The sequence below is a fragment of the Salvelinus fontinalis genome, chromosome 29, assembly GCF_029448725.1.
Source record: "Salvelinus fontinalis isolate EN_2023a chromosome 29, ASM2944872v1, whole genome shotgun sequence".
Taxonomy (NCBI): Eukaryota; Metazoa; Chordata; class Actinopteri; order Salmoniformes; family Salmonidae; genus Salvelinus; species Salvelinus fontinalis.
Genome location: NC_074693.1, coordinates 20,376,859 through 20,389,725, shown reverse-complemented (window position 1 = coordinate 20,389,725; position 12,867 = coordinate 20,376,859). Strand labels below are relative to the sequence as shown.

Sequence of the window (12,867 nt, the reverse complement as noted above, 5' to 3'; positions counted from 1 at the left end):
AACTACCAACTGTATTGTGATGATGGAAAAGTGTCCAGAGGTCTTTACTGGTGCTCACTGAAAGGAACCGTCAGATGAATGAAGTCGGCGTCCATTAAGGACACACCTGTGAATATCTGTCTGAGAATAATTCCCTCTGTTTGCATACCTCCGTCTTTTCAAATTGATATTCAAAACAACAAAACCACCATTTAAAACCGGAGAAATAAAAACCACACAAAAAAGCTAAAGAGGCCGTGGTTTCCCCCAGATGTTTACCGTGCTGGTGAAGAGAGGGGATGCAGAGTGAGAAAGGAAATCTTTGTGATGGGAAAGAGGCCAAGGCCTCTAAAGTCTGCCACGGAGCCGTGACAAAAGCAGCCTAATCTCAGGGTTGTCTTTCAGACTTTCTTTACACATCCTGCCAAGCTGTCTGACAGGAAAGGACTTCCACAGCCCGGCTGACATCACTCAAGCATGGGTTGGAGTCAGGGCCTTCAAAGGCCCTTCACATGCGGGATGTCTGTGTGTGACTAAGAGAACATGAGTGGGCCGGCCAGTACCACCCCACCCTTATCCTCTTTTTACTCATAGACCACCATAGAGGCTATTTCGACTCTCCCAAATGTATCAAATACACAATTTAGATCTTTATCCTTAAAAGCTGTATTCAAATTCATCCTAAAACACAAGTTGTATTCAAATTCACCCTTAAACAAAAGTTGTATTCAAATTCTCCCTTGAACAACCTCTTAAGGATCAGACCCTTTTTTTAAATTTTCACCTAAAATGACATAACCTAATCTAACTGCCTGTAGCTCAGGGATTGAAGCAAGGATATGCATATACTTGACACCATTTGAAAAGAACACTTTGACGTTTGTGGAAATGTGAAATTAATGTAGGATAATATAACATATTATAGATATGGTAAAAGAAATTACAAAGAAAAAAACAACCTTTTTTGTATTTTTTTTTGTACCATCATCTTTGAAACGCAAGAGAAAAGCCATAATGTACTATTCCAGCCCAGGCGCAATTTAGATTTTGGCCACTAGATGGCAGCAGTGCAGGTGCACATTTTTAGACTGATCTAATGAACTATTGCATTTCTGTTAAAAAATGTGTTTCGAGACTGCCCAAATGTGCCTTTTTGATATATATTTTTTTATTTCACCTTTTTTTAACGAGGCAAGCAAGTTAAGAACAAATTCTTATTTACAATGACGGCCTACCAAAAAGCTAAAGACCTCGGGGGCTGGGATTTAAAAAAAAAAATATATAACATATAAATATAGGACAAAACACACATCATGACAAGAGAGACAACACAACACTTCGTAAAGAGAGACCTAAAACAACAACTTAGCAAGGCAGCAACACATGACAACACAGCATGGTAGTAACACAACATGACAACAACATGGTAGCAAAACAACATGGTAGCAGCACAAAACATGGTACAAACATTATTGGGCACAGACAACAGCACAAAGGGCAAGAAGGTAGAGACAACAATACATCACGCAAAGCAGCCACAACTGTCAGTAAAGTGTCCATAATTGAGTCTTTGAATGAAGAGATTGAGATAAAACTGTCCAGTTTGAGTGCCTAATTGATTTATTAATAACCTTTCAAGTTCATAACTGAGGCCTCCCGGGTGGCGCAGTGGTCTAGGGCACTGCATCGCAGTGCTAACTGCGCCACCAGAGTCTCTGGGTTCGTGCCCAGGCTCTGTCGCAGCCGGCCGCGACCGGGAGGTCCGTGGGGCGACGCACAATTGGCACAGTCGTCCGGGGTAGGGAGGGTTTGGCCGGTAGGGATATCCTTGTCTCATCGTGCTCCAGCGACTCCTGTGGCAGGCCGGGCGCAGTGCGCGCCAGCCAAGGGGGCCAGGTACACGGTGTTTCCTCCGACACATTGGTGCGGCTGGCTTCCGGGTTGGAGGCGCGCTGTGTTAAGAAGCAGTACGGCTGGTTGGGTTGTGCTTCGGAGGACGCATGGCTTTCGACCTTCGTCTCTCCCGAGCCCGTACGGGAGTTGTAGCGATGAGACAAGGTAGTAATTACTAGCGATTGGATACCACGAAAATTGGGGAGAAAATGGGATAAAAAGTTTAATTTTTTTTTTTTTTTTAAGTTCATAACTGTGCACTCTCCTCAAACAATGGCATGGTATTGTTTCACTGTAATAGCTACTGTAAATTGGACAGTGCAGTTAGATTAACATGAATTTAAGCTTTCTGCCAATATCAGATATGTCTATGCCCTGGGAAGTGTTCTTGTTACTTACAACCTCATGCTAATCGCATTAGCCTACGTTAGCTCAACCGTCCCGTGAGGGACCCACCGATCCTGAAGTAGTTTTTAAAATAAAAGTTGTGTTGAAATCAGAGGCTGTCCATGGGAGTCTAGTGGATTATAGTGCGAGCCACTGACCACTGGTTCACATCACAGGTAGCTGGTGTCATGAAGACAACTGAGCCTGAAGCATATTTACCTGACGACTCGTCCTGAATTGAGATTCACTGCTCTACTGATTTCTCTGTACATCATTGAGAAGAAACGTTAGTGGGCGTGGCGTTTGGACAGAGCAGTGTGGATGGGTAGCCAGGCAAGAACCATATCACTCTTCTACAGAACTTGAGACAACGTATTCTGAACAACAAGTGTGGGCAAAGAGAATCATTTATTTTTTAGATAAGTCTTTCTGTAATTATACCTGTCAACCACCTAAATTGTGGTTGACAAGAACAACATGCCTTGTGAGAATATCCAATTTAAGACTGGAGCATATTAAATGTAATTTCATTTTATCAAGCAGATGTATGCCTCTATGAGAGGACACACTGTGAGTGTTAAATAATTGTGCCCACCATTAGAAATTGTTTTCTTTTCCTTGGTAAAGTGGCACGATTCATTTGTAAGCCCTGCAGCCATCCAGGAGAGAGAGAAAGCACTGATTTACATTTCTCTCTCTGCCTCTCTTTGACACAATGACAGCTTGCCCCAGGGCTGAATTTCACTCTCACTGGACCCCAAACAGGAAATTATACCAAATCCCAGTGAAGCACAGGAGTTCATGCACATTTCTCATATACAATAGTGTCTGTTCACACCTGATGCCTTTTAAATTGTGGTCATTCACAACCATGAAAAGCTACCGAAACGGCGCGTGTTGCTGTGGGCAACAGAGGAAACACAGATTATACAAAGATACCTGTCTGGACAGGCACATCACGACAAGCTACGCAACTGGGTTCTCCTTTTGCTCTCAGTAATGGTCACATGCTTACAGCTCTAATATTTAGCTTTGTTATTTAACCATTGGTTGAGTAAAATCTTGCAACTGTAGCCAGTGCTGTGGAAAAGAGAGAATTTGGCAGTGTTATGGGCTTGTTGTGGGGTTTATGGAATGGCCTGAAAACTGGGACCAAATTAGACAGGTCCAGATTATGACTCTTGACAGTATTGTCTTTGAGTCAGAAATGCCACTACACAGGGCCCAATGGGGTACAGCATGCCCACTTCTGTATTCTCTCGTTTTGGAATTACAACGGTCTGACTTACACTTTCGACACACTCGTTTTCAACTCCTCTTTATTGCATGTCTCGTAATGAAGTGAATAATGTACTCTGTGCATCTCTACAACACAATTAAGGCATTGTTCAATCTCAGCTGAATGTAAATGAAACACACGTGTCCATGAGGGGGATTCAGTGATGGGCTCATCAAGCTGTAGTCAGCCATGTGTAGGCCCTATGCCTACAGCCTTTAGATTGACGGTTTTGCAATGAAACGCTCCGCCGTGCCTGCTGTGTGGGAGCACATATATTCTGTTTCTGCTCTCGCTCGGCACAATGGAAAACTCTTTGACTCATTTAGATTTAAAGCCATATTAGGAGTTTACCCATGGTTTAAATCCACACAGATTTAGCCCAGAAACAAGAAGGGATAGGGTTTTGCCTAACCCAACATGATAGCCTGTTTTCTACCTCTGAGTGAGCTAACGATCACCAGGTGTGTGTGTGTGTGTGTGTATGTGTGTGTGTGTATTTATGCATGTGGTAGTGTGTGTAAGTGAAAGTATATCTGCCTGTGAGAATGCACATGTGTTGGGGGGGTCATATGTCCATGCAACATATGCATGTAATTATATGTGTTTATACAGTGCCTTCGGAAAGTATTCAGACCCCTTGACTTTTTCCAAATTTTGTTACGTTACAGCCTTATTCTAAAATGGATTAAAATAAGTTTAAAAAATCAGACAGACAATACCCCATAATGACAAAGCGAAAACAGAGTTTTAGAAATTTTACCAAATGAAACAAAATTAGAAAACAGAAATTGAGCTCAGGTTCATCCTGTTTCCACTGATCATCCTTGAGATGTTTATACAACTTGATTGGAGTCCACCTGTGGTAAATTCAATTGGACATGATTTGGAAAGGCACTCAACTGTCTATAAAAGGTTTCACAGTTGAAAGTGCATGTCACAGCAAAAACAACACCATGAGCTCGAAGGAATTGTCCATAGAGCTCCGAGACAAGAACACCGTACCCTCCATCATTCTTAAATGGAACAAGTTTGGAACCACCAAGACTCTTTATAGAGCTGTCCGCCCAGCCAAACTGAACAATCGGGGGAGAAGGGCCTTTGTCAAGGATTGGCGAAGGTTCACTTTCCAACAGGACAACAACCCTAAGCACACAGCCAAGACAACGCAGGAGTGGCTTCGGGACAAGATTTGAACCCGATCGAACATCTCTGGTGAGACCTGAAAATAGCTGTGCAGCGACGCTCCCCATTCAACTTGACAGAGCTTGAGAGGATCTGCAGAGAAGAATGGGAGAAACTCCGTAAATACAGGTGTGCCAAGCTTGTAGCATCATACCCAAGAAGACTCGAGGCTGTAGTCACTGCCAAAGGTGCTTCAACAGACTACTGAGTAAAGGGTCTGAATACTTATGTAAATGTGATATAAAAAAAATAAAAGTATACATGTGCAAAAATGTACATGTGCTATTAAATTTTTTTAAATGATAAATTAGCACCATTTTTTTTTTTACTATTTTTGCTTTATCGTTATGGGGTATTATGTATAGATTGATGAGGGGGGGGGGGGAATTATTTAATCAATTTTATAATAAGGCTGTAACTTAACAAAATGTGGAAAAAGTCAAGGGGTCTGAATACTTTCTGAATGCACTGTATGTGTACAGTGCAGAACACCGCTTGTGGCTCCACTGCACTGCAAAAGTCAGCTGCAAATCAATGTGAATGGAATTTCCATTCCCTGAAATGTTATCAGAGTATAATTACTTTTTTGGGATTCCCTAATCATATTTCTCTATGTCCAAACTGAGAATAGGTGGTACTTTGAAATGTTCTGCCAAGGGACCTGTACATTAAAGTAATGTACAAATAGTTTTAGGCTGAATTCTAATAAGATGAACAAGGAGGGTCATTTTGGTTCATCGGCCCGCAGGAGACTTTGTTCTGCCAGGTTAGACCCATGTTCCCGCCATGCTTCCTGTGTTTCATCATGCTTCATTTGCGGCCCACAGCTGCCTGAGTTCACGTAAATGAATGAACGGTCCCCATCTCCCTCCACAGCTGTCTTCAGGGTGTCATCATTCCATGTCATCATGTCTGTTAAAAGCGTTAAGGAAACATTGAAACCACAGGAAATAATCATAGTGTGCTTCCAAGGTCTCCTATATCTTTGTCCTGAAAGGTAGCAGGTCACTGGTAGCAGATGGCTGATTCAGAAGGGATTGGGAAGTGTAGCGTTCTGAGTCTAACTGCCCTCTTACTAAGGTGTTCCAATCCAACACTCACCCTGCAATCTACTTTTGCACGCAAACCACCGCTTTTGCCCTGTGCAAGTCTGTAAATCCTTAAAGTAGTTATGACAGCCAAAACCTGTGCTTGTAAGAAGTAATTTCCTGCCCTTGGGGCTCGAAGCAATCAAGAGGCCATGGAGGTTGTTCTAATCATGTGTCATATCTGCCATGTTAGACAAGCTATTTGAAGAAATAACACAATTATGTTGCCCACACCTCTTCACACGGTGCCTTTGTGATTAGTTGACCTTGAAAATGCCTCGGAGGGACAGGCAGGCAGCAGCAGGCCCCCCAGAGACAGCAGAGAAGAGTAGAGCTGGTCCTGTCCTGGGTGAGTCATGCTGGAGGCCAATGGAACGCTTGGCATTGTCTGGGACTCACTGTGGGTGTTAACTAATTGTACTGCAAATCACAACCTCTAAACATGCCAATCAGATGAGTGGTTCGTTAATGATTAATGACTCAGTGGTACAGAGGTTACAGTACAGGTTTTGTGATTTCAGTGTCTTATTGGTCAATTAATTATTGAGAGATCAATTTGATTGGTTTGTTAAATTTTATTTGTTACTGTGACAAGTAATACTGTAATACTGTATGTAATCCATTACAATGACAATATACACGCTACACTGCACACACAATCAACAGACCACAGCTTCCAAACTCTTCTTAACCCTGTGTGAAGGGGGCTCAATTTCTGAACAACACTACCTATTCCACAGCTCATCTCTCCACGGTGGAGAGTTCAACCATTGCCAGGTGATTTGATACTCTAGCTAAGTCACTCGTGGAGGGCATTGAAGTGGATCAGAGACGTCTCCTTGTGCCGTAGTGATGGCTGGCTCTTGGCGGTGTTACGGTGGAGGGCAGGTGACCCCCAGAGAGGACATGACCAGAGAAGACATGGAGGAGTGTCTGTAGGCTGACGGGGGCTTGAACACGGGCGTCTCCCACCCTGTGTTCCTACGATACGGCAAGTTAGGGGTCATCTGCAACTCCGCCAGGCGGCTGGGAGGACAGAAGGCAAGGCATCAAAGTTAATTTATTGTGTAATGGCACATTGGTGTATAAATGATTAAGTTATGATAATGACGTGAGTATAACTAGTTAGACCTGACAGTGGCCGAGCGAGCTGAGTGGTTGACTAGGGTGTTCTGATTGGTCGATCGATGGGGGACGGTACCTAAAGATGCAATATTTAGAATTCACACACCACAAGTTCAGCAACACCCTAAATATTGTATGCTAAAACTCAGATATAGTGCTTCCAGACTCATAGCCGAGTCTACAAACACAAACAAGAACGAAAAACCTTATTCAGATACAACAGACAGAAGTTGAAACCATTGAAGCATTGTGCTGTTACGTAAGCAGTGAACAGCTCCACAGGTATCTATCTGGCTGTCTGTGAGTAGAGCAGAGTAGAGTAGCAGACATACCCATCCGGCCGTCCTGTGGAGGGCTGATCAAGGACAACCTCTGGACACTTCCAGAGAGCTCCGGCTGTTCAGGGAGAAAAAAACATTTCCATTTGCACAAACATACGTCTGATTTGGCGTCAGGGTATACATGGCTAGTATTCACTCTCAAAACTAAATAAGTATACTATTAATATGAACCGGAGACATATTTAGATACAAATAATCATAATATTTGTCTCTGATTTTAACCATATTTGGTCAATTGAAAAGGTTCACATACTTTCTTAAACAGACCTCTGTTATCCACCTCCATGTTTTCTGCCCTGAGGGGAAATCACATAACATGACATGTCACATTTCATTCTCATAGAACCCGGGAAGAAAGATTATGGAAATGCTCACTCAGACATAGTGTTCACAAGCCTGCCCAGCTTATTCAGGTGAGACTGGTGTGGTACTGCAGGGCAAAGCCAAACAGCAGCTAGGGTGAATGAAGTCAGGATATACACAGTTTACATTGGAGGATCCCCTTTCTCCCCTGCAGCTCAGGGCTGTTGTGATAGAGGTCTGTAGCAAAGGGCCACACAGAGAGCCCAGTAGACAGACACATGCTCTGTCTGTCAGCTAGACTAGTCTACAGCATGCTGACTATAAATCAAACCGGGTCAGGACGACCGCAGAACGCAGCACGTCATGTCATATTTTATGTCAAACCATCAGAAAACAGTTACACGATACATTAGCTTGTTCCTGGATATATACTATGTACTGGCATCTATGTTCATTTAGGCTAAACATTTGTAACCTTTAACTAAAGGGCTCACATTTTTTTTATTTTTTTTTATTCCCTTTTCTCCCCAATTTTCGTGGTATCCAATCGCTAGTAATTACTATCTTGTCTCATCGCTACAACTCCCGTACGGGCTCGGGAGAGACGAAGGTCGAAAGCCATGCGTCCTCCGAGGCACAACCCAACCAAGCCGCACTGCTTCTTTAACACAGCGCGCCTCCAACCCGGAAGCCAGCCGCACCAATGTGTCGGAGGAAACACTGTGCACCTGGCCCCCTTGGTTAGCGCGCACTGCACCCAGCCCGCCACAGGAGTCGCTGGAGCGCGATGAGACAAGGAAATCCCTACCGGCCAAACCCTCCCTAACCCGGACGACGCTAGCCCAATTGTGCGTCGCCCCACGGACCTCCCGGTCGCGGCCGGCTGCGACAGAGCCTGGGGGCGAACCCAGAGACTCTGGTGGCGCAGTTAGCACTGCGATGCAGTGCCCTAGACCACTGCGCAACCCGGGAGGCCCGGGCTCACATTTTTTTGATATGTGTAGGCCTAATGCAGATTTCCTAAGATGTAATACTTACAGACTTGTAGTAGATGAGAAGCGAGAGAGGGACATGGGTGAGTTGAATGGTATCTGCATTTGATCTGATTTGATTTGATGTGAACGAGCATTGTGAGAACTACGGTTCAGCTGTGATGTAGAAGCTGCTTTTGCACTGTACAGAGAGAGAGAGAGAGGAATGTGATTAATCTCCAACCATGGTCATTAAGAGTTGGTCTGAATAAAAAATATGTTGATAACAAATGAGTCCCCTCCATGGTCTCATATTTGAAAAACAAAGATGACAATAGTGACACCTGGTGAGTAGAAAGCAGTAACACACATAAAGATATTGATACCTTTGATGCTGAAGAGTGCTCTCCAACTTGGCAATATAGGCATTCTGCTCTGTCATTTTCCTGGTAAATATAAGAATGTTAAAGTCACACTAAGCAGTCGTTAATATGTGGTAGTGAATTCTGCTATGTGATGTCTAATGATTTACATTCTTACTTGGACATTTGCTGCATTTCTTGCTTCATCTTGAGTAAAACTTCTTCTAACTTTTCATTCTAAATGGGTTGAAAAATAAGGAGCACAGATGTTTCAGATTATAACACCAGAAGAGAGAGGCTACCATTAAACTCTTTGGTATTATTAAATAGTAGTAGAGGTACAACTAAATGTCCTCCAGCCTCACCCTCTGCTGGGAATGCGCCAACAACCTCTTTTGGTGCCTTGCCTGGAATAGTAACACCTAAAAGAGTAGATACATATGTTGTTTTTATACATGCAGTACAACCTTGAGGTGGTTAAAATGATCACTATAAATAGGCTAATATCTTATGTGCCTATCCTATTATGAGCATCAAGAGAAATACCTTGCTTATCTCTGTTAAGTGTTTGGTTGCTACAGAATTGATGTCAGAGAAGAGGGCCTTTACTTCTGCACTACTCTGTGAAAGTAAAGATTGTAAAGTTTAGGTTATCAAATAGATTTCTTTGTGAGCCTCGCCAGATAATCACATCTATAAGATACTGTATCACTGCTTACTTTGTCTGAGAGAGGAGTAACTTGACATGTTGCGTTACATATCATGCACTCCCCTTGATTGGCTGAAAGAAAATGTACAATGTGGTTATTGGAACAAGCACAATATTTTATACAGAATTATGCTTTCAAACTGCATGACGGTTTTTTGTGCGGCCAAATTGTTTCTGTAACATCAGACAACGACCAGCAGAGGTCCGTGTGTTCAAGTTTAGCCTGTGTATTCTAAAAAAGACAGAACTGCTGCAAACCAACAAGTAGGCTGAGCTTCATGGAGGAACATATCTTTTCTCATATAGCATCATACGTAAGGTAGTATGATATGTTGAACGTAATTAATTTAAAGATACATAACAGGGTACATTGGCACAATTAAATAGACAGACAAAACTTGCTACCTTTCTGAAAACACACGTTGCAGATGACATGACCACAGGTGGTAACAGCTAGTTTGCGGTCAGGACCCGGGAGGTTGAAGCAGGAGTTACAGCAGATCCAGTAAGACATTTTCTATAGCGAAGAGATTGACGTTAGCCAATGTTAGATAGTACAAAAATAACATAAAACTACGACATAGTTATAAATTCAGACATTCTATCTTCTTGCTTTTAAGTCGCAGAGATCAGCCAAAATAGATTGATGGCTACCAATTTGGACTATAAAGACGAACTAGCTAACGTTAGCTTGCGTGTTAACGCCCCCCCAAATAGCTAGCTACAGTAGCTTTTCTTACTTAGCTGCCCCAGAAACAGGTATCTACTAAAAAGTTTATTATATTTTACTGAAGAAAGGTCCACATCTGACTTACATGATGGAACTAGTTAGCAAACTCACAAAACTTTCCGTGTCGTTTTCTGGCTTTAGCAACTGTAGCAATTAACTAGCCCGGCTACCTTCTGATTTTCGGTTTGTTTGCATGTCAGATCGCTTTCTGATTGGCTGGCTACGTCATTATTTACATTTTGGTGCGTTCATTGGAGAAAACAACTTGGGATAGTTGTGTAAGATGAAACAAACACATTTTATGAATTCATACATTGTCTCTAGAAGGATGTACAGTAAAGTAGATGCCTCCTCAGCACTGATCTTAGTTTAGTTTGGAATAGCAGTTGACTCTAGTGGCCACTTTGCATTGTACTGCAAGACATCATTCCTGCTCTAAAGTTCTTATCAAACCAACTTCTTTGCAATCAGGAAGTCTTTCAGTCTTTTGATTTGCCAAAATCCAACTGATAGTTGAATGGAAGTCTACACAACAGCCCACCACAAAACTTTCCCATTGGTTTCTTCACTGATCTGGCAAAACGTCTCATCTAGTTCCTGTGAATATGAATAAAAGGACTGGTGAATAGTTCATTCTAGACCGTTAAAAGGACAGGCCTAGTAGCGCAACACAATACTTGTTGTTTTCATGTATTGTACTATAGGCCTAGTTCTGATCAAAATAATAGTCAGCTTTTTTCTGAAACTAGACATTTGGAAAATGACCCTTTTCATAACAAAGTGTGTTTGATTATTTCCTTGTGTTGATGTTTAGCATCTGGTCTCTTAGGGGTTCAGGTTGTACTCCATGGTCTGAGCTTTGTCTTTGTGCCTCAGCACTGGGGTCAACATCAAAATGAATCCTCTGCATTGGAAATATCAGAACAATATTCAGATATGGTTGTGGAGCAACACAGTCCAGCAGACACAGTGCATGGTGTGGAGGAACTCACAAGCCTGTCACCGGCGAAAATGGAAAACCTTAGATTTGAGTTCGACTGCATGCACAACCAATGTGGGCCAGAAGCGTGGGATGTGAATTCGAATTTTCCAAATCTGTCATATGTTTTTTTAATTAATATCTAGAAGGAAAATAAAAATGGCATGGTGGTCTGGATCACAGTGATAGTGAGGCCAAGAGGAGGGGAGTTAGGGTTCTTTTTCCCAATACTCCAAAAGAAAATTACCTGAGAAAAACACAACACAGACAGCTGATATTCCACATGTTTTATTAATCTAATGTGCTTAAAATTGCTTTGGAGTAAGCCATTATTACAGAAAAAGTAGAGATGATTTTGCAAATTAAGCGTGCAAATACTACTAGAATACTACTGACTTGCCTAGTTAAATAAAGGTTAAATTAAAAATGTAATAGAATATCAAACAAATGCCATATGCCTCCTGGTTGACTTTATCATGATTTCTGCTAACCCAATGAACTTTTTAATTGGTTGACTTCTTCATGATCTCTGCTAACTCATTTCACTTTTTAAATGGTTGACTTCATCATGATCTCTGCTAATCCATTGCACTTTTTAAACCACCTGCCCATAGAACTCACCTATCAACCATGCAGAACAATGTCCTCCTCTCCACCTGCCCATAGAACTGACCTGTGATCAGCATGTTACCTGGAATTTCCTTGATGAGGCACTTTTTTTTCCCTTGATGAGGCACTTTTGCTAATATTCACCCAGATCAAAGTACATAGCAGCCATCAGTGCCAGGTAACACAGCACCCACAGCCCAATGCCCCTCACATTCATTTTGACACGCAGTATGTGACAAAGTTAAATGAGTATAATGAGCCTTATGGTTGCTAGTGTGCAGGCGACAACTCTGGTGTGAGGAACTGACACCTGCTGTTGCTGCGACCGGCCATCCAAACTGCGTCTGAGTGGGTACCCAAGGTCAGCAGAGAAACTGATAAGCCTGACCAGTAGTAGAAGCCCACATGTACTGATAAAGGAACATGAGATTGTTCACTTATTAACTAGTGTGCACTGTACCATCATGAAACCTACACTCTTAGAAAAAATGGTTCCCAAAAGGGTTCTTTAGCTGTCCCCATAGGAAAACCCTTTAGGGTTCCATGTAGAATCCTCTGTGGAAAGTGTTCTACATGGAACCAAAAAGGGTTCTACCTGGAACCAAATGGGTTCTACCTGGAACCAAAAGTAGCTCTTCAAAGGGGTTTCCTATGGGGACAGCTGAAGAACCCTTTTAGGTTCTCGATAGTACCTTTTTCCCCTAAGATTGTACTCGCATAGTATCTGCAAAGACTGTCCTTCTACATCAAAAGCCAAGAATCTGTCTATTTTTCCTGTTACTTTTCCCAGTAATTTTCCATCATTTGTCATTGGTTTGAAATAAGACCAACACTTGAGAAACAAGCAGAAATATATGACGCGAAAGGCACCAATGGCCCAGATGTAGGCAATGATTGCTATTTCTTGGAATTTTTCAGAGTCAGTCTATT

At 42.3% G+C, this 12,867-nt stretch overlaps 2 protein-coding genes across 3 annotated transcripts; both read right to left on the bottom strand.

Annotated features, from left to right (window-relative positions):
• Nucleotides 1-6,363: 6,363 nt before the first annotated feature.
• Nucleotides 6,364-10,543, bottom strand: LOC129827595 (probable E3 SUMO-protein ligase RNF212). Of its 2 annotated transcripts, none has more exons than XM_055888578.1 (12): nucleotides 10,435-10,543; nucleotides 10,025-10,136; nucleotides 9,630-9,691; nucleotides 9,457-9,531; nucleotides 9,276-9,332; nucleotides 9,089-9,147; nucleotides 8,935-8,994; nucleotides 8,616-8,750; nucleotides 7,528-7,570; nucleotides 7,266-7,329; nucleotides 6,940-7,009; nucleotides 6,364-6,834 (listed from the first exon to the last, which is right to left on the bottom strand). In XM_055888578.1, the coding sequence occupies exons 2-12, from the start codon at nucleotides 10,131-10,133 to the stop codon at nucleotides 6,681-6,683; spliced, it is 888 nt and encodes a 295-aa protein (XP_055744553.1). In that variant the 5' UTR covers nucleotides 10,134-10,136; nucleotides 10,435-10,543; the 3' UTR covers nucleotides 6,364-6,680. The 2 variants fall into 2 exon arrangements, with proteins under 2 accessions (XP_055744553.1, XP_055744554.1); XM_055888579.1 differs by having other exon boundaries at nucleotides 10,461-10,539.
• A 253-nt stretch (nucleotides 10,544-10,796) lies between these two features.
• Nucleotides 10,797-12,014, bottom strand: si:ch211-255i20.3 (transmembrane emp24 domain-containing protein 9). The gene is given in 3 exon segments (XM_055887963.1): nucleotides 10,797-10,946; nucleotides 11,342-11,444; nucleotides 11,950-12,014. Coding segments are annotated over 3 exon segments (318 nt in total).
• Nucleotides 12,015-12,867: the final 853 nt, after the last annotated feature.